The sequence below is a fragment of the Cottoperca gobio genome, chromosome 18 (assembly GCF_900634415.1).
Source record: "Cottoperca gobio chromosome 18, fCotGob3.1, whole genome shotgun sequence".
Lineage (NCBI taxonomy): Eukaryota > Metazoa > Chordata > Actinopteri > Perciformes > Bovichtidae > Cottoperca > Cottoperca gobio.
This window is the reverse complement of record NC_041372.1, coordinates 10,076,719-10,098,532: the sequence shown is the minus strand read 5'-3', so window position 1 is coordinate 10,098,532 and position 21,814 is coordinate 10,076,719. Positions and strand designations below refer to the sequence as shown.

Genomic DNA, 21,814 nt, shown 5'->3' with positions numbered 1-21,814 from the left:
GCATAAGCCTGCACAGCCCTAGAATCATCCTCGAGACCTGCAACAGAACAGTCATCTAGCACCTCATTATTTTTGTTATAAATGTAAATAATTTGATACATTTTGACATTTGTAGTCATGGTAATGTGTCCTTTAGAATTTAAAATATGCCAGAAATCATTTAGATAAGTTATATTTAAATGTCATTGGGTGCAGTAGCTGCCTAATTGTGTTGAATAAAATGTGAAATAGCAGCAAGGTGTGTTGCTTCTTGCACTGGTAATTTATGGGGTTTATTGATTTGGAACTGTGAGATAAATTGTCGCTTACTACTTGTAAACAAGGACAATGTCTCCACTGTTTTTTTTCTTCATATTATATTACATCACTGTTTGAATTATAAAATATAAAATAGAAGTCTTTCCCTTCAAGATATGCCAGATGTGGGCGTAAGCATCTGAGTGATGTTAAAAGCTTATTTTCATCAGTACAATGGTAATGATCTTATATGAAATTTTAGTCAACGACATTATGCATCTATAGGCTTGATTCTTTTTTATACCATCAAAACTTAAAAGCATTAGTGCAGAGGCTGAAGTTAAGCTTTTAGCAACAGACTCACTCTTCATCAGATTCAGAGAAATGCTTGCTGCTGCCCTAAACACTGAGACTGGGAATATATGGTTCAGCGTTTTCCCCTCTCAAGAACAGCACAGTAATCAATTCCGTTTAGTACAAATCCAATGCACTTAAACTTCCAGCGCGAATAACCAGAGGCTGCAGAGCAGAGGTACATTTATCGATAAAGCAATTCATTCAAACTCCTCCCTCCACCTCCTGGCTGCTGCTGCTTCCCTCTCTATTCGCGGCAAAGGGCACTTAAGTAACCTATTCAAAAAATTAACGCATTACACGTCACTTATATTAAAGTTTTCTTCTCAGAAACTCTTATGGGGCAGTGGGTTGTTAAAACACCTCAGAAATTAGCTGCTTTTCAAATGAAAAATGACACAAGCTAACATTTATGCTATTTGTCATTTTAGCTAGCTCGACACGACGGTGAGCCTAACATTAATTTCTGTCATAATAATCATATGAAAGCGAAAAAAGTCGAATAATTTCTACTTTATGTTGATAAACAAACTTTATTTTGCTGGCTGAAACGTAAACATTACGTAAATGACGTTGTTGTAACGGTAACGTATGTGGATAAACAAACTTTATTTGATGTTTAACTGCTGGCTGAAACGTAAACATTACGTAAATGACGTTGTTGTAACGGTAACGATGCCGACGTTACGTTACTTTGTTCGGGACTAGTAACAGTTAACTGTGGCAACGTCATTTACGACACCACCCTGCTGACTCCGAGGTCCAGTCCAATTTTATTGAGAACTGGGAGCACAAGTCTGTCCACAGGAGAGGAGAGACACAGAGAGGACGACATGAAGAGCATCCAGAGCTCCTCTCTCACCTCTGTCAAGTCAAACTGGAAAAGCTAGAGAACATCCGGAATTACATATTTAGCCTTCAACGTAAAAGGGCAATTTCCCGGGACACGCTAGGTGAGTATACAGAAGCTATAAAAACACACTCTAAATGAAAATGTTGTCGTTGTTTATGCTCAAAATAAGGATTTGTGTGGAAAAACATCCGTCGTTTTCACTTTAAAAGCTCGTGTAGCCTTTAGGGTGAGGTTGTAAATCCGTATGCTGGAGCTACTATTTTATTTTGAAAAATACCATCCGGTAGTCGCGTTTTTATTTTACAAGGCTTCACACACTCTCCATCCCTCAGAGCTCGGTCGGCTCGTAGAGACAGCAGGATGCCAATGGGAGCACTCCGACAGACGGCGTCCGTTTTAACGACTCCCGGCGTCGTCTCTCGACCACAGAAACTCTGATGGGCGTTTTTATCTTCCTTTTACCGTCCTCGACGCTTGGATATTTTCGGAAGCCACGAAATGAAGCGAATGAATGTGAGCAACAAGAAGTGTCCTGTTGTTGCGCCCGTCTCCAGTCCAGCATCACTAGTAGTCAAGTCCTCTCCGTGGATGTGGTGGCTCTGTGATTTTTAGTTGTCTGTTTTCAGAGGATTCCATGTAGTGTTCTGTAGTGGACTACCCAACTTTCCCCCCGCTTTTTGTTGTCTTGTTCGAGGTTTTCCGTCTTTGAAACAAAGATTTCAGGATAGACCAACTCCGGGAAAACCAGCGACTTGACATCTGATCCTGGCGGAATAACCATTCTTAGCGGTTATTCGCCTTTACAAGCATCTTCTCTGGGGTGGGAATACGACTGATGCTTGCCATTCTCGTCTGTTCGAGTTGTATATCGTCTCGTTCTGTTTGTCTGTTTGTCCCACCGTGGCATGAAAATTCATGAATGCGTCCAAGGACATGTATACAAATTACGCATGCACCATGGCGGTAGTAGGCTGTGCGTAATATGCTATTATTATTATTATATCCCTACCACATGAATGCAACAACAAACAATCTCATTCCTGTGTTTGGAGAATATTTGACAGATCCATCCCAACTTGTGTGTGTGTGTGTGTGTGTGTGTGTGTGTGTGTGTGTGTGTGTGTGTGTGTAACGGGCGTTATGAGTATGGCAAGGTATTTTCACGCCTGGGGTAAAATGTCCCAAACACTCTAGTACATTTTATGTGAGAAAAGATCAAACTGATACTTATTTCAAAGTCATATGAAACCAAATATTGAATTATGTTTTTGAGAGTCCTGGGCATCATTGTGTCCCCAGGAATTAAGTCAGTGTCTTAAACGTGTTCAAAGTTGGCAGCAAATTAAAAAGCTATTACATGCAGCCCCATGCCTGTGCCATGATTAACGCCCCATGTGTGTGGATGGATCATGGGAATCTGCGCGCAAGCATGCAAGTCTGTCCATGTGCCTGCGTGTGCGCCCGTGGCCGCGCTAACATGCCCCTTATGTGCGTGTGTATGTTTGTGCGTGTGTGCAGCCACGCTGGAAGTCGCCCCCCATGTGGCCGTCGGGAGTGGGGAGCAGGCAGCCCTGCCCGCGGGAGTCGGCGCTGCGCAAGGCGGCCATCAGCGGCAACATCAACGCCCTGCCGCAACACGTCCCCACCGGCCGCAGCGTCCGGGTCTTCATCTGTGCCAACCCCGACGGTAAGAGTCAGTGTGACCCATCTCCCCCATCCTGCACACACTCTTCAAACCTGCACACCTTCTAATTACACAAGACTTATTTTAAAATGTAGGGAAATAGGTTACCCATATTTAGCATTCAGACATCTTGGGCTTTTTAGGATGTTTTAGTATAATTGTCTGCAGTGGGAATTAACATGGCTAAGTAGCGGTTTAGTAGCAGGATCATAAAATGTTACTTGTGCCGACAGTTCTTATAATAATTCTAAAACAAAAAATAGCACCCATCACCTATTTGAGCTTTTACAAAATGTAACTCAAGCACAGCAAAAGTAGAAGATTTATGCATCAGGATATGAAATATAACCACTTTCGAGGCCTGTGATCTTGTGATCCAGTATTGATTTAGGGCCTCTTTGGAAGGAAAAGCCAGGGGGCTCAGCTGCGATATGTAAAAAAAAAAAAAAAAAGAATAGATATACTGTATAATATCTTAAATGAGCCATATCACAACTTGACAAAAAAACTAAATTGGCACGCAATATATTCCAATAACACATTGAAACAACAGATTGCTCTCGACATAGTGTGCATGGTGCGAGCAGAGTGCAAGACAGTCAGGTCGTGAGGGAGACACCCAGTTGCAGCTCTGTATTTGAATATGCCCTCTGGGCAAGAGGGTAAAAATAGGCTCAGTAAAAACTGGAGTAAACAAGGCAAGGGAAGTAGAGTAGGCTATGAGACAGAGAGGAGGGGAGCGGAGGAGAGCGTGCCGGATTTACAAAAGGGAGGCTGCTTTCGTCGATGCATCACTGTCATTTGCTTGCCCTCACTGAGCAAATTGCTGGACTCCAAAAGAAAAAGGATGAATTGACCTCAGATTATTGCACTGTTATTGTTATGACAGTAGACTGTGAAAAGTCTGGCACTGTTTAGCCACCTGTAGCTGACTCAGTCATTCAGACCATCCCGACGCAGCACGGATTTAACGCTCCGACCTACACGTGGACGGAAAAAAGCGACGAGGGGGCTATTCCAAGCGGTTCTTTTCACACCGTCGGCACAAATGGAAAGACACACACACGCATCTCAGCCCGAGCTGTGAAAAGAGCTAATTTTGAGCTGCTGTTTTCCAGTGCCACAGCCCGGTAACGAAGCCACGGAGGCACACGCACTCTGTCTGACTTCAAAACGTGTCGCAGTAACACTGCCGAGCCCCCTGGCCTTGGGTTAAATCACTTTTGCAATAAAAAGTATTCTGTGCAATTGTTTTTGATCTTCTTTTTTTTTTTTTGTTGGACCATCAGATGAGTTCACTCCATTACAGTGCTGCAGCTGCACAGTTTGAAAACTGTTTGCAGACACTTTGCTACGCCGGTACTCATAACTGTGACCCAGGTCTGCCCTCAGTCCTGCTGCAGAACCTGTTCCTCCATGTTCACTAGAGGGGGCTGTCCCTGCACGTGTCTGTTCACCTTTACTGTACGTGTCTAATGTGCTCAAATCAGACAAGGAAACAACAACATGAGCCCCTCTCTGCTTCAGCATCACCCTTTTGACATTTCCCTCCAACATTTTTGTTTTAAATCTCTCCATTAGTAGCTTAGTAACTGAATTAGTCACTCTAACCCTTGTCGAGGAGGAAGAGAAGAGACAGTGCATGTGTCCTCGCATTTCTACCCAAACTAGATGTATAAGCAATAATCACTGAAGTGGTATGAGTGTGAAGGAGTTGCTGAAAGCTGGGCAGGATCCCCCGTTGCTTTGACAAACGGTTCAAATATACGTCACAGTGTATTTTCACTATTTCTAATAGCAGACGCTACAACAAAGGTGATCAATGCTCTCCGCAGTGATCATCTCACCATCATAACCGTATAGCTGCACTTTAAAAAATGTTTTTCTATTGTGTCTGTGACTGGGGGGGCCGCTCTGCTTTGATCTACAGTGCCAAGAGTTTTATGTGATCTCTGGTTATAGTGTTGGCTCTGCTGAATAAACTGAACCTAATGCCCTTAATCAAAAGCCAGGGACAAACTGCAGTGCACTCCCACTGCTGTATGCACCCTCAGGGACCTCTCTTGTGTTCCTTTGCGCCGTCTGTACACTCAATTTGAACAATCATTTAGAAAAGGTACATTGTTTTCCTCAGAAGAAGTTGATAAAAAAAAAAAAGTCTCAAATATAAGTAGTAAAGGGTTAAAGTAATGAAGGCGGGACTTAGGTGAAATGGCAGTCTTTGATTGGCTGTTTACAAACATGAGAAATCCTTGGTTCCATAGCGTCGGTCTGAAGCGGCGGCAGTTACTGCGCGTCGTTTTATACGTCACGCCACTTGATAAAAAGACTTCCCCGTAGGATTCTCCTTTCCTCGCTCTAAGCTCCTCCAGAAGCCTCCTTTCAGGAAGGACGCGAGGAAGAATACGTTAGCATGATGAAAAGCAACAACGTGGCTACTTTCTCGCGGGAGTCTTACTTTAAACTTAGTGTATTTAACATGACGTAACGTAGAACGCTGTTGTTCAAAGTATGTTCAGCAACAACCAACGCATGTTTGCTCTTTTAGTCGCCTGTTCTGTGAAACCCTTACAAGGCAGTGAGTATGGAGTATAGAAATATTACAAAGTGTTTGCCACAATGTAAGCCAAACAACTCATTTGAGTGGATTTACATCCTCCTTCCATGATGTTAATGAATCACTCAAGTTCTTGGCTCAGGTGGATGAATCTGTGTGTGTGTGTGTGTTGCGTGTGGCCAAAGTCAATCAATTAAAACCCCCGCTATCTGTTCTTGCCAGTAGCCAGACGGCAGCAACAAACCAGAGAAAAAGCCTAACATGATTTATTTTGGTGTTTGTGTGTACCGCTCAGTGCATTACGCAGCCTGTCTCTTCTGTCAAAATATGTGTGTGTGTGTGTGTGTGTTTATGGAGATCCATATAAGCATATCAAGACAACTCCATTACCTTAGCTGTAGTCACCTCGGGGGGCCTCTGGCATCGGTTGAGTGCAACATGCAGCTATCACTTAAGCTGTTTAAAGTTGATAAAAGCACGAGGCCTTAGGGACGCCATGCGTAGAAATCATCTACCCCCTCCAACGCACCATCATCAAGGCTATGGTATGCCACCACGGAGACCACTAATTACTTTACATATTACGCCACAATCTTTCTCCAATGTACTCTCTTTCAGCTTGTTTTGGAGGCTTTAGCTCAACGTTCTCTTTTGCTTTAAGAATACGTCCCTCTCCCAAATCATCCACTTTTTATTTGTATTTTTTTTTATTGAGTCTGGTGACAGAGAACAAAGGAGAGAGAGTGGGAGGGATGGCAAGGAGGACAGAGGGAGACATGACAGGTGGAAACACCGTGTCAGTGGTGGCTTTTTGTTTAATAAATTGCTTTTCAGGGGGCCAGGTGTGAGTGCCAGTTTTTTCGGCTGAGCTCGCCCCCCCTACCCCCCGTTCTGCAGCATGCAAAGTTTATGACGCGTGCCAAGCGAGCTTATTTCTCCCCCCTTTGCGTCGTCCTCGGTCTCGTTGCCTCCGCTCTCCTCCTGCGGGGCGAGAGAGAGAGAGAGAGAGCTCACTCGGACAGCTTTTTCTTTTTTTTTGGTGACCTCTCTGTGAGTTTCCCATAGTGCTGTGGAGCATTTCTGTACCCCTGGGCAATCGTTCTGACAAATTCAGCATTTGCCCTCACACACTCGTCTAACTCCCTGGGTGTTTGAGCCATTTCATGGAACACACTTTAAAAATATCTCATCAGAGAGCGATGGCGATGATAGCAGCCCCGCTGGATACACCTGACTAAAATCACATAGTGATTATCCACTTATAACCAGCGTGTTTAACCTCAGGTTAGTAATGCCGTCTCCAAGTGGTTTAGAACTAATGGGGATTTGATTTTATGAGTTTGGAGGCTTAATGCTGATAATTGAGATTGAAAATGGGCAAAATCTTTCAATGAATGTTTCATTCAAAGTCTTTCTGGAAGACATTCATGTGTTGGAACCTCTCACCATTTGTGGCTACTTTAAAAGCCACGATTATATCACTCGGTTAGGGCTTCAAGCCTCGACAAACACCGTCTCTTCTTTGTCGTCTTTAGTTGTGCGCTTCAAAACGTCACTACATCAAAAAGGTGTTATCCGTAGATCTTCTTTTTGCTTCCGGTTATCAATGTTTATTCATGAACTTCCCAAAGTCTCATTTCCAGAATCCATTCCAGTAGCAATAACATGAATATTTAAAAACACATCTCCCACACTTGAATTCTTGGTATAGTACTAATTCTAGATCCCACCACATCAAGGACAATGACAGGAATCAAAAGTGTTGCATGCAAAGATTTATCATCCTTAAAAATGACAGTTTCCATGATGACAAAGTAATACAGAGGATTATAAAATGAAATAGTGAGGATGTGGCTCAGGATAACATAGATGTGATGAACAGTGTATAGACCAAATCTCTGCAAAACGATTTATTTATGCAGTGTTTTTCGCTTATATTACTCAAAACAGGGCCTTTTTACGTTACTTAACATGTTATTACTCTAAATTTGAGTTTTAAATTAGTGTTTCACTTTACTTTATGTAAATCATCTTATAAAAGATATCAGCAAACCTGATCCTCTCACTCTTTCATTGTCCATTACAGTAAAACAAACACCTGGTAGCTATGCATTGACCTCGCCGGTTGGCGGTTACCGATTTGTTTGAGATCGTTGAAAAATATCAGCGGAGGACAATAGCGCGGCACCGTCATCATTATCCAGCTCAAACCACAGGAAAAGATTTGACCTAACTATCTCACGTTTGATATATTCATGGCTGGTTGGGATCATCTGACGAGCCCGACGTTCTTGTCAAGGAGGCAAGAATCACCCATCATGGCTCACTGTGATCGGGCTGTAAGATGTGCAGTGTGTTCCCGGCATAAATTTGATGACGCAACACAAAAGCCCCACCGGTGTGTTGAAGGCTGCTAGCACAGATGTTGCCCAATGAACTTTAAGTACATTGTTATGTTGGGTGGACTCACACCGGTTCTTTATGCCACTACTTTTATGGTTATTTAACCGTAAACAATTGAGGTTACTGGAAGAGAAACGGTCCCATATAGTTTTTTTTACTGTAAATCGTTCCCCTTGTTTTCCCTCTATGCTTAACATCAAGTGTGGATGGTGGCACGATAAGCTCCAGTGGATTTCCTTCGTCCTGACTCGGTGGTATTCAGATAACCTGTAGGCTCTCCCCTGGTGCTCAGGGAATGCAGGAACATCTGGCCTTTACGGATGACTGAATTACACCGACACAATTTGCCTTTAGCGTCTTCCAGGTCATTCCGTATCGATTTGCTCGCCGTCTGTGCGACCGCATCGTCGCGGTTCAGCTTCAGATCTGCACATTAGAGAGCCGGATGTGGTACACTGAACGACGTGAACTTGAAAGTGTTTAAGCTTCAGCCCTGTGTACGCCGAGGAGGAAATGCCAACTTTAAAACTTCACGAACCAACCCTTTAAGCATGACACACACACACAAACACACACTGTAGCGTCCGTGTCAATGTGGATGGCTGCCGTGTCACAGCTTTGTTCTATTTGCTGAGACCCTTGTCTTGTGGACTTCTCCCTCTCTTTTAATCAGAGACCTCTTAGCCGCGGTGCATACCAAGTGCTTCTGGAGAGTCAGTGTGTGGAGCTTGACGAGAGCAGAGTGATTGCTCCGTCAGAGAATTGTTGGTGCAACTTGGAGAGGGCAGCTGTAGAGTGTCCTCTGTCTAGAGCAATGTAGGACCAGCCGAAGCAATGTCAGTACAACTAACTTAACAGTGTTGTAAGGATTGTGGTTTTGGCTCGTTAGAGTACCCCAGTGAGGATTCATGTCACTGTAAATTTGGACCGTTGGTCGGACAGAACAAGCAGAATGAAGATGTCATCTTGAACACATTTTGGGACATTCTAAATGTGCATTTCTCTCTATGTTCACCTATTAAAGAATCTTAAGAACTGAAAAGAATCAATGAAAAAGAATTGTTAGCAGCAGCCTTTGCATCGAATATAAAAGAAAGAGGGAGAGAAAGAACCATTTGACTGTATTTCCATGTTCAATTGAGCACCATGAGGGAGCAAGAGAAGGGAAAAAGAGAGCTGACAGGACATATCTGAAAGAAAAGATAGATTGGTCGACACTATTGTAATAGAAAGATTGGAAAATTGGAGGGAGGGACACACACACTGTGGGAAAGAGGGGAATGTAACATCCAGTCTTTGTTCCTTTGCATGTGGGTGTGTACACAACCGACACACACACACACACACACACACAGACGTCAGGCTGCCATAACTCATCATCATCCCACTAAAATAAAGAGAGAGAGGCGTCTTGCCGTTATCAGCACAATACAAACAACAACACAGTTGATTCTGTCAGGTCACATCGAGACGCAGCGCGCCAACATGCAGATTTGCACTACCTTTCAACACTTCCCAAACGGGTTCAATCTAAATCCCACAAACACTGCCTTTTACGTCACTGTAAGATATTGTGCATATACTGTAATGTGGCTCTGATGGAATCAGATGAGAGCTCCACTGATGCAGCCACTGCCATTTATTTCATTTGCATACTGTTACCGTTCAGTTCTGATTTGACATTTTGCTCGGGTAGCCGCGGGCGGATATGTGTACGGTCGCGGCCCGAAGCCTTGCTAAAAATAGATGAGAGCAAGATTCGTTAGACTAAATGTGTGGGCTCTCCTGCTCACGCTGCGTATGACACGGTTAGCGGCTGAGGGGATGTTTTGGGCGCCGTCCGCCATGTGTGTGCGCTCCGTGCGCGCATGCAAGTCGGCTTCTTGGTCACACTGGGGCCTCTCTGTCGGGCATGTTCTGTTTTTAAACCATCCATCCACACCCTTCAGAAAAAAAGAGAGGGAGAAAGAGACTGGGCCTGTCCAAAGACATTACAGTAACCATTTGGAAGACAGTGAAAAAGAGAGGACAGGAGGAAGGAAAGTGGGACACAACAACGAGCCGTGGGCACTCACTCAGACTGTCCAATATGATCACTGCCTGTGTGAATTCTGCATAATCCCACATTCTTCAACAGTGTGTGTCAGCGCTTGCTCTACTAGGTAATCACATTTCTTTTATGGGTGTTTTCATGAATTGTATTAGGTGTTAGTTGATTAATCCATTAAGTTGAACTGAGAGATTTCTTTCTGCTTTCAACCCTGACGAAGAAAAAAGGTCAAATGTGGTGTTCTCTTTAAAGGAATAGTTCAACATTTTTAGTAGTAGTAGTAGTAGTAGTAGTAGTAGCAGTAGCAGTAGTAGTAGTAGTAGTAGCAGTAGTAGCAGTAGTAGTAGTAGTAGTAGCAGTAGTAGTAGTAGTAGTAGTAGTAGTAGCAGTAGTAGCAGTAGTAGTAGTAGTAGTAGCAGTAGTAGTAGTAGTAGTAGTAGCAGTAGCAGTAGTAGTAGTAGTAGTAGCAGTAGCAGTAGAAGTAGTAGTAGTAGCAGTAGTAGTAGCAGTAGTAGTAGTAGTAGTAGTAGTAGCAGTAGTAGCAGTAGTAGTAGTAGTAGTAGCAGTAGTAGCAGTAGCAGTAGTAGTAGTAGTAGTAGCAGTAGTAGTAGTAGTAGTAGCAGTAGCAGTAGCAGTAGTAGCAGTAGCAGTAGCAGTAGCAGTAGTAGTAGCAGTAGCAGTAGTAGCAGCAGTAGTAGCAGTAGCAGTAGTAGTAGTAGTAGTAGTAGTAGTAGCAGTAGCAGTAGTAGTAGTAGTAGCAGTAGTAGTAGTAGTAGTAGCAGTAGTAGCAGTAGTAGTAGCAGTAGTAGTAGCAGTAGTAGTAGTAGTAGTAGTAGTAGTAGTAGTAGTAGCAGTAGTAGTAGCAGTAGTAGTAGTAGTAGTAGTAGTAGTGCTAAGCTAATTGTCCCCTGACTCTAGTTCTGTACTCGGATACATTAGAGTGGTGTTGGTCTCCCTTCATGCTCCACTATTTCTTCAATATCCATGTAAATAAGGCTTTTACTAGAATTCATACATCCCTTCTGCTCCTATCAATGACTTTGCTTTTTGCTACGCGTTAGTTCAACACTTCAGCAATGCCCTCTTTCTTTTGTCTGCAGACACAGAGGCGGAGAGGAACGCACTGAAAGAGCACGTCTACCCCAAACTACGAGACTTCTGCAGGGAGAACTATGGGATTGAATTCCAGGTAATTGGCTGCATTCCCCCCCTCTTTTTTTTCAAGCCTGATTTCCCTTTGATTTACTTCCTTTCTGTCTGTCTTACCTCCCTCCGGCTCAAGGGATCTGTAACTGTTGTTTGCCAGTACCGACTGTTAAGTGCCTCCAAAAATCTACACCGTGGCTTTAAAACCAGTGCCTGGAGGGGCCCCAGAGAAGCATGCAGAGGCACCTGTACCTTTAAGAGGACAGAAGGCCAGCCGAGATAAGGCTTCCATCAGTGAAGGCAAATCTAGCTGTGGATAAGGCAGCATGATGCAAGGGCCTTCCCTTTGCTGTCGTCGGAGAATTGCAGCAGTCTCCCCCTTGGTGTCCACTGATCGGGATCATTTGCATTGCAAATCAGCATCGGTGTACACGGAAAGATCACTATCAGAGGTTTGTTTGTTTGTTCAACAAAGCAAGAAGAGCCCTCGAGTCACTGGGAGATTTCCGGCATACGGCAGACTGTTCCTAGAAGGATTTGAGGAGATTTGTTCGCGACGAGACCCCCAAATTGTTTGGTAAAGCTGTAGTCACTGGGGTGTCTGCAGCCAATTCTCATTCTCCAAGCACACGCCACCTAAAAAGGGCGTTTTAACAAGACTCCCATGTATGCACAGGGCTTGGTGCAGCTTTTTAAATGAGTGATTCTGATCATAGACTCTCGTACAGAATCCTGTTTTTAAATTATTGCCAGATAATCAATGATCTTTTAAAAATGCTGCCGTCCATCACAAAGCAAAATGTCTTTGAAACACACTTAAGAGTGCAGGAAATGGCATTGTGCAAATATGTACATGCGTTTGAGTGGCATGTCTGAATTTCAGTGGGTTTAAATGGGTTTTTGAATACATTTGTGTGCAGGCGGAGGGTTCTTATAATGGCGGCCTGATTGGAGGACTTGGGAGTGAGATGTGGAGGGTTCTGCGTGATGAGGGTTGCTTTGTGTCTGAAGGTTAATGAGGAAAAACCATAAATATTCTCTTCCTCGCACATGTTGAAGGTTTTTGTTCACTACGGTTTTGCTTGAGTTGGATGCACTTACTATGGGAGTAATGCGACGAAAGGAATTGCTTTGTCACGATAGACATTCAAATATTGTTGTAATCACGACTGTTGTGAAGCTCAGACCATCAGACTGCATTACGAACCCCTTGGTTGTTAGAAATTTGGTTGGTTTAAATTCAAAAGCGATACCAAATCTTGGTTTTGTGAGGAGACAAAGCTCCATAAACAGATTCTCCACAGACTTGATGCCCCACAGTGTTTAATCACATATACAGTATGTCTGGCACGTCCAGCCAAGTTGCATGAGCTAACATAGATGTCTATCATTACAAGCGTCCAATATATAAAGTCAAAGACGCGGTCACAAGACAGAAAGAGCGAGCAAACGTCGGTGACGCTCTCAAATGTCTTTGTGTGAAAGAGAAGTGCAAGATAGTGCAAAGAGAGCCAGGCAGAGACGTTTTGGCTCCGGTATCCGTGGCCACGTGTCCGTCTGGTGATTCAGCTCGCTGTGACGAAGCGTGAGCTGAAATGATTATGCAGAAGGCCTGGGAGTTTATACTATGACTCACTTACTCTACCTCCTCCTCTATCCTCTATCCCCCCCCCCCCCCCCCAACCCAACCCACTCTTCATCCCCTCCCACACAATGTGAGAGTTGGCACCTTGGCTAAAACCACAGTTTACTGGAGCTTGACATTGATTTTTGCTACTAAATGCTAACGTGTTGGTTACAAAAAATGTTTCTGCTTTGGCTTTGTCATGTCCCGCCTCTCCGTTCACACGCGCGCTCAAGTCTCTCACACACATTCGCTGGCACACACACCTGACACACATACGCCAAGCCCACGAAACCCAATTCTTCCCGGTCCTTCATCACTTGCCTCAGATTCCATCCAGAACATTCCCCGAAGAGAACACAGAGGGGGATCGCAGAAGCTGGAGAGAGGGATAGAGGGAGGAAGAGGGCGCAGAAATCCAGCCCAGGGGGCCGAGTGCTGCGTCCTCATTCAGTCACAGACAGCAGCGGCTGGGGGGGGGGGGCTTTTTACCATTTCTATCCATGTGTTTCCTGCTCACTTTTTTGTAAATGACACAAAACAGACATAAAGATACACGGAGGATCAGGGCTTCAGTCGGTGGAAACTAAGCGTCCAGTCGTCGACGGTGCGGTGTTACTCGTAACACATCGATCAGTGGATTTCACCCCGAGCTCAGTTGGTCACCACCCCCTTTATTTAGTCTCAGAGCACTACTCTGAAAATGGAGCCAGCCAAAGGGGTCCAAATGATGTTTAATTGAATCAGGTCGGGTTCCTGTCGTATTGACACTTATCTTGGGTCTAACACCTGACAGGAGAGAAGAGCGAGACGCGTGCTGCATTTTAATCATCTCAAGAGAAAAGTGTGATTTTTGTCGCGAGGCACAGAGTGTGAACTGAGCATCGTGGTGTAAAATGACACGAATTACTGCTCTTTTCAGCCATGGCTGCTTGTTAATTGGTGGCGCATCGAGCTGCTGCCAGTGTGAGTGCTCTCTCTCTCTTCATATTTTGCATTGGGTCTAATTATCTTTGCTCGAGCCTCTTTGAATATTATTTATTTCTCATCAGGTTTGGCATTTCCCATTTTATTTGTGGATCAGTTGTATTAAACACATAGTTTATTTTGTATTTAGTGGCTTGTCAAGGTCCTGAACATCATGGAATATGTGTTTGTCTTTCAAATGTGGTCTGCTGTGACCCGTGTCTCTTGTGTTATGCGTCACTGTGCATTGGCAGCCAAGACACATAACTATGACGAGAGTTTGGTTCTAGATGGAGCTTGTCTGGTCTTGGTGCTGTGCAGCTGAAAAAACACATGTTAGCATCTCTTTAAACTAGGCTGTTCAACAACTGGCTTCGACATATTTCAAAGCATTACACAAATTAAATTAAAGTTAAATTAGTAAATGGCGATTTAAATTGATTAACATCCCTAAAGGCGTGCACTTTTAAAGAATACGTCTGTCAATTTGGCTTTGTCAAAGAAACGCAGAGAGCTCTGAGAGGATGCTTCTCGTAAGCGTAGGTGAAAATGTGAGTACGGTTTATTTTCCTTCTGATCTTAATAGCTTTTTTTAATGAATCAAACTTACTTTTTACTTAAAGCACAACTTAAATCATCCCCAAGTGTAACCATACGTCTTTGCTCTGTCTTCAGAAGGGGAAACCGCTCAAAGCGCGACTCGTCACTCTTCCATCTGTTTACCTGGCCGTTTTGTGTCTTTCGTTCTTCCCTCAGTCTGTTTCTCTCCCTCCTTGGCAGTCGGCCATCATCTCCATTCACTCTCCTGCGCCGAGACTGTTGTTTTGTTTCCTATTCGGTCTCGACAAACACATCAACGTGCCAACTGCCTCCTCGGGAGTGATGCTGACAATCAGCGAAGATGATCAAAAAATCAAATATGAAATGCCTCCAAGGGGTTTCGGTTACACTGTATTTGTAAAAACCCATGGGAGAACCATTCATTCTCATTACTGTCACCGTGATGATTGTATTTTCACCCCTGTCAGTTTATCTGTTGTCAGCAGTTACATTTGATGGATAGATATGCATGGGGGGAAAAAACCCTGAAATAGAGATTACAATAGATGTGCATTTGATGACTATAAAAACAGAACTTAATGACGCTCTTTTACCCGGTGGCCAGACTGACTAAGAGACTAATTGTTGCACTGTGTTCTGAAGTTAACTCATTGGCTGAATAAGAGTGATGTTATCCACATGATACACTGCAGGCAATGAGTGGCAACTGGTCCTTTGTGTGCTGGCAGTGAGTTGACACCATCACAGTATACACTGTCAGGTTTGTGCCTGTATGCCTCAGGATACTCAGTTTCTTCATGGATTTGAAAATGCACTTTTTGTGACTGCGGAAATCTTTCTTTAAGCTACGGTATGGGGCAGCCGAGAGATCAGGGTATGCAGAAGAAGCTGTGTTGACATACAATATCAGCTGTCCTAGGGATGTCAATGGCTACCACCGAGAAGAAATGTGTGTGTGCTGTGTTTATCTCAGATTCTGCTCTGTATTTTGCTCTATGCCTCCTCTGATTGGCCTTTATAGAGACCACTAGAGGTAAGGTTTCTGGTGTACCAGCTTAAACCGGTTTGATGTTATGTGACCCGGCATTTGTCATTATCAGACGTTCTAGACTACAACAGCAGTCTGTGCCAACAGCGCCACAATGCCGTATCCAACTTATACTATTGCATTAGTAATAAGCAATATGACAATGTGATTCAAATAATATTTTGTTTGTTTATAAACGAATCAATGGAGCCGCTCCTCGAGGAAAACTAAAGCGGCAAGCCACTGCGTCCTCCGTGTGCATCAGCAGTTTTACAAAACAAAAGGCCTGCTCTCTCTATTATAGCCTCATTATAGCCACCACCGCAAGTCACGTGATCTCATTACCGCACGTCTTTAACCAGCTCTTAACCTTAACGTGCCACGGTTGAGCTGCAACGTCTGAAACGCCGCGCCGTAATGGATTACCCCGGTGATTCAGAGCTTGACAGATTCCTCTGGAAGGCATGCAAGTGAAATTTCCTCTCGTCATCGACAACCTGAATCAACTCTTATTAGATTCATGACGTGAAATTTGACCTCTTATCAAAAGCAGGAAGACTATTGCAATAAGTCAAAGTAAAACATAGTATTAAACCGATCTGACATTTGATTCTAGATCCCTGCTTAACCTCCCTTCCTGTGATGTGGGGGGGGGGGTTTTCAAACTCAGTTTTGAATATGTATTTGATGTCACTGCAGAAATATATTTGGCCGTGGATTTGCAGCTAAAACCTGCTCTTTCCTCGAGCACTAAGAAAGCTGTATTCATCAAACATTCGTAGAGATTTACCACATGTTTCTTGATAAAAATGCCCGCAGCAGAGAGCTTAAGATATATTTATGTTGGCACTGGATGTATTTTTACTGTTGTTCTTTTTCGCCTGACTCTTTCTGTTGGTGGGGTTTTTCCGCATTTTTTCCCGCCTGATTTCATGCCCTTTCTTCCTGGGCATTTTGGGCATAATCCCAAAGTCTAATAGTCTAACATTCAATACATAAAAAAAAAAAGTCTTCTCCTGCACTTGACCCGCCATGAGCAAATGCATTCCAAGGGCATAAGAAAGCTGCTTAGCAGAAGCTGCTCCCACTACCATAGTTTAGTGGAAGAGAGAGGGGGGGGGGGGGAAGTAATCAAAAAGAGGAGCAGCAAAGACGAAGGAGAAGTTGGCATGAAAGAAGAAAAAAAAGAGATGAAGAGGAGGGTGAAAAGACACGAGGAAACCGTTCCATCCAAAGCCACAGGAGTCCTCGTCTAATTGTGCATCCTTCCTTAAAAAAAAGAGGAAGAAGTTCTCCTATTAATCCCCCGTCAAAATACTCTCCATCTTAACTTAATTCAACGTGTCCTCGCTGACTGTTTCTCCCCTTTTCACCATCCATCCCTTCATACTCCAGTGAAGCGCAATGGGTGATGGGGGGCAAATGTAATCAGTGCGTTCTCCCCACACACACATGCACGCAGTGAGTAGATATGACTAATGTATTCATTTAGCTTTTAATTACCACGCATCCTCCCAATCACCTGCTGAAACCCAGTAGAAACCCGTTGTAATCGTGGGGCGCTCATCTCACCTCCCCCCCCCATCTCACCCCCTCCCTCCCTCCCTCCGCTCCTTGTCAACACAGGGCCGATTGCAGTCTCCCACACATGTGCGTTGGAAGTAGATTAGTGACACTGATACACAGTGACTGATGTGCTCAGCAATGAGTTTTCCAAGTGAGGGACGCTTATCGTGTGTGTGTGTGTGTGTGTGTGTGTGTGTGTGTGTGTATGTGTGTGTGTGTGTATGTGTGTGTGTGCGTGGGAGAGATCTTTTCCAAAGTAAAAGCCTTTGGTGATTCAGAATAATGGAAAGAGGCTTATAAACTGTACCTAATCAGCCAAGTTGCCATTTATCTCTCCGTTTGTAGCATTGCCAAAACAATTATAATGTATCTCCGACCCATATTGGTAATCAATCATTTTAGTCATTTATTAATGAATGATTTCTGCGTCTCTTTGTCTTAAGTGATAGAAAACTGAATATCTTTTGGTTTTGGACAAAACATGCAGTTTTTGACTAATTGATCGTTAAAAAATATAATGTCATGTATGTGTCAGTAGCCCTGCTAGCTTGTAATTTGAATATGCTTGGGCTTTTGTTTTAGCCAAAAAATACATTTGGAGATGTCTCTTTAGGCTCTTGGAACTTTCTTTTTCAGTACATTTGATATACTTAACGTTTAACCGTAGGCAAGATTTAAGAATAGAGAGAAATCCAGTGGTCCCAACATGGCGCCTGATACCCCCTGAATGGGGGTATCAGGCGCACACGTAGAGTATGCAACCTGTGAAATCCTGTGTTCGAACACAGCTTTGTTTTAAAGGTGTTACAAGGCGATAATTGATAATGAGGATATGTTTTTAGTTGCAGCGTGAAGCTGTGGAAGATAAATGCAGCTTGTTGAAAACCGTCTCCTTCCAACAGTAACACAGCTGCTCTCAGGTTCACAACAACAATCAAGCAGATGAGCTCAAGTGTAGATTCAGCCCTCCTGTTGCTCCCTCTAATAACGGGAGAGGCCAATATCTACCCAGTCTGTCAAAGTCCCACACTCTCAATTACAGTGCCATCCGGTTATATAGGGCTGCCAGTCACCGCTGTTCTGTGCCACGCTGCGGATGTGTCACTCACTGTGCCAGGCTGAACTAATTTGAGCTCGCTAGTCTGGTGAGCTGAGCAGCAGAGTGTGAAGGAAGAGGGCTGGCTGAATCACTTCGTCTTCCCCTCATCCCTCTGCTATACCTTCTACTTCTCAAACGCTGCCACCAGGGAGACAGACGAGCAGAATCAATAGTTACTAGAAGAAGAAATTGCGAGATCATTTATTCTGGGGACTGAAAGCTGAGAGAATCAGGAAGCTGCCTGTCGGAGGGCTTTCGCCGTCCTCTTTGTCGAGCCTAACGCAAGCGCAGCGTTTGCACCTTCCTCTGCGTTGCCTTTACAAACCTTGTGATGAAGTGTGTTCATCACCCCACTCCCCTCTCTGTGGCATGTGTGTGCACGTGTGTTAATCCTCCTTGCTGGCCTCTAATGCTCACAGTGGTGCAGTGGTTTTCAGTGACACTGTGTGTGAGTGTGAGTGTGAGTGTGAATGTGAGTGTGTGTGTGTGTGTGTGTGTGTGTGTGTGTGTGTGTGTGTGTATGGAATCTGACCACTCTGTATTTGGTTGTAATCAAACAACAACAACACGTTTGCAAGTTTAGCCATTTTTGTACAAACAGGCCGTTTTGCAGGAGCTGAAAAAGGATCTGAAATGCTCTCCTGCAACAGCAAAGTCTCTCTGTAACACAAGTGTATAATCTTGTTTTCTAAAAGGAAATATCTTTCATTTACTTTCTCTTTGGGGAGTTGTGGAAGGTGGTTGTGCTATTTATTCTTGCCTATAGTGGAAATAATTCACAAAGGACAGGAAAGCCTTTACTATTTAGAGGTGGAGGAGATGGATTGCACAGAAAATGAGCCACGCTGGATACATTTAAATGTGTTTTGTTGCGCTTATTCGAACCCAGTGACATAACTCTTTTTCCTATGTGTGTGTGTGTGTGTGTGTGTGTGTGTGTGTGTGTGTGTGTGTGTGTGTGTGTGTGTGTGTGTGTGTGTGTGTTTTACAGGTGGTGGACCTGTACTGGGGCGCGGACCCAGAGGAGTGGGACAGTCCGGAGCTGCAGCGACTCAGGATGAAGCTCCTGGAGGAATGTCTAAAGACGTCAGCGGGACCATGTTTTGTTGTAAGTGTTACACGTCACACAGGTTGCCTTTTTATGAATGGTTGAAGAAGAAAAAAATAATGACACTGAAACGACAGCAGCTTTAGAAATCCTTTCTTCTGTGTCCATTTTTAATCTTTTCTTTCACATGAGAGAGAGAGAGAGAGAGAGAGAGAGAGAGAGAGAGAGAGAGAGAGAATGGCGGAGAGAGAGAGAGAGAGAGAGAGAGAGAGAGAGAGAGACTCCAAGACAAAGTCCCTGTCAGGAGTGAAGATGGCGGGAAGAGAAATTGATGGTGAATTATTCAAAATGGCACGGATCCATTTCTAGAGGTTGAAATTGAGGTGAGAGATCACAGGGGGACGTAATGCATTATGGGTAGAACAGAAGCCCTGGTCTCAAGGGAACATAATCTCCTTCCCCAGGCTGCTTCTCTCTCTCTCTCACAAGCACAAAAACACACTTTTCACTGCAAAACATGTGCAGTTTAATGATTCATTCTGGCTTATTTCCAGTGGAGTGGTGCGATTTATATATCAGACAAGTATCACTTTCTTCAGGAGCATTCTTTCAACAGTAAAGAAACATAACAACCAACTACTGATGTCACACAGAACACACACCTGAACACACACCTGAACAAGCCAAAACGTAGGAAATGTAGGAACTTACCTCGGTGAAGTAAGGAAATGAGTTGTGGTCCCAAGCTAGGGGAAACCTCACATGGAAGTCATATCCAACAGTGTCAGGGAACAGCTGTAGCAGCATGGGTAGTGTGGCACACACACACACACACACACAAACACAGATATCTTTCTTTGAATCTGCCTTTAAGCCACATAATCTAAGTGTCAGCAGGTAAGCGTCTTTATGAAATGCTATATTAGCAGCAGCAGGTGATCAGTGTTGCAGGCAGGCCACTGACAGCTTGAATAGACCGCCTTCTACCAAAGGGTGTGTTGGATATGTAGCATGTAGTCATGTGAGTTTAGCAGAAAACAGGATTTGTTTACCTGAACTACAACAGTTTGCAGGCCATATATATATATATATATATATATATATCCAGACTTTATTTTCCACAGTCTCTATCTTACAAGTATTGAGTACTTTAGCATTGACCCCTGCACTTAAAAAACAAGTTTCTGATCATGTTGAGAGAAGACTTATTATTTTTTTGTCCTTGTGTGCTGAAGCTAAATGTGCTGCCGTTGGCCTCTGAAGCCCATTGAGACAGTGCGGTGGATATTGTGCTGTTCAATGTTAAGGTAAATGAGACAAGAGGACTAAATGGACTGATCAGTTTATCTGATTTGAAAAGAAGTGACGCACGCTCCTCTTTTGTGCTGCCGGCTTGACGTTTACACGTCGCACTGATTCCATTCATTCCCATCAGCCTCGCCGCCCTCTGTCCCTGCTGCAATTTTCACCATCTTAACCCCGGCTGACCCCGAGCGATACCACACAACACACTGAGAGAAAGTAAGCGCACATGAACTCAGGTAGCCCTTTGTTCTTTCTCTCCCCCCCCCCCCCCCCCCCCCCCCCCGATCCCTATTTCTTCCTCTCTCCTGCCTCCCGCCCACACAGGCGCGTACAAACAGAGCATCTTGACCCTAAGAATGTTTTTTCTGTCACGAGATTGGGAATCAATCGGGGTGTACTCTGAGTCTGGGTGACTCTTTACAACCCCACACACACACACACACACACACACACACACACACACACACACTCACTCCCCATCTGGCTGGTTAAATCTTTAATGGCATATTCTACTCGTCCGTCTCGGTGGTGAATGAAGGGTTTTATGCAAGGGAGCCCACAATAGCTCCGCAGAATGAAGTCCCACTCAGACTCGTCAGAGCCAGCTGCCGCGGCCCGACTCCCCCCGTCACTGCCCCCGTTTCCGGGGGAGCTCCGAGCGGCAGCGACGGCTTCTTTGATCAGGGACTTGGATCCCCGTTGATGACAGTTCTGGGTCGTCTGGGCCATCTCCGGAGTACCGTTGTTCGTTTGCACAGGGTGGTACACCAGAGGGATATATGGGAGGACAGGGGAAGCGTCAGCAGGATTTAGGGTCTTGTTATTCCAGCGATAACGTACAGTAGGTTTGTGTGGATGTCCCGGTCTCTTCTGCGCTTTCTCATTTTCACTTTCTCCCATTTTCTTTCTTGTTTCCCCGACGCACCCACCCATTAATATCACCTTCACACACTAAGGTGCCCACCTCAGGTGCTGCTGCCAAAGTGCCAAACACACAGCCACATGGCGGTAAGAGGAGACTTCAAACTGATCTGCAGCCCACAACAACTGTCACAGAGTCCAGTACGCGGATCAGAGTAGGAAAAGATGGATGAAGATGGAGGGAAAACTAATTGATTATTGACGTAAAAGAAAAAGAGACGGATAAAGAGAGGAGGATGGGAGCCGACAGGTTACCTGGAAACACTGCACAGGAAACAGAGAACAGGATTGACGTGCGTGGTGTAGGTGTGTTTCTCACTGCCACAGAGGATCTGTGCAACAACTAGAAACCTCGTGATACTCCGTTTGACACCCACATCTCTCCTCGTTCACCTCTACGAATCATTCAGCGC

At 44.3% G+C, this 21,814-nt stretch overlaps 1 protein-coding gene across 4 annotated transcripts in view; it reads left to right on the top strand.

The window, feature by feature from the left end:
* The first annotated feature begins 1,820 nt into the window (after positions 1-1,820).
* Positions 1,821-21,814, top strand: part of nwd2 (NACHT and WD repeat domain containing 2) — a 36,415-nt gene continuing 16,421 nt past the window's right edge. The window contains exons 1-4 of one of the 4 annotated variants that reach the window (XM_029455203.1): positions 1,821-1,957; positions 2,963-3,131; positions 11,239-11,327; positions 19,119-19,235. In XM_029455203.1, coding sequence (XP_029311063.1) covers positions 1,943-1,957; positions 2,963-3,131; positions 11,239-11,327; positions 19,119-19,235 — 390 coding nt within the window. In that variant the 5' untranslated portion in view covers positions 1,821-1,942. Of the gene's footprint in view, positions 2,295-2,962; positions 3,132-11,238; positions 11,328-11,633; positions 11,737-19,118; positions 19,236-21,814 lie in introns of those variants that run through there. The other 3 variants (XM_029455205.1, XM_029455204.1, XM_029455206.1) reach the window with 3 other exon arrangements.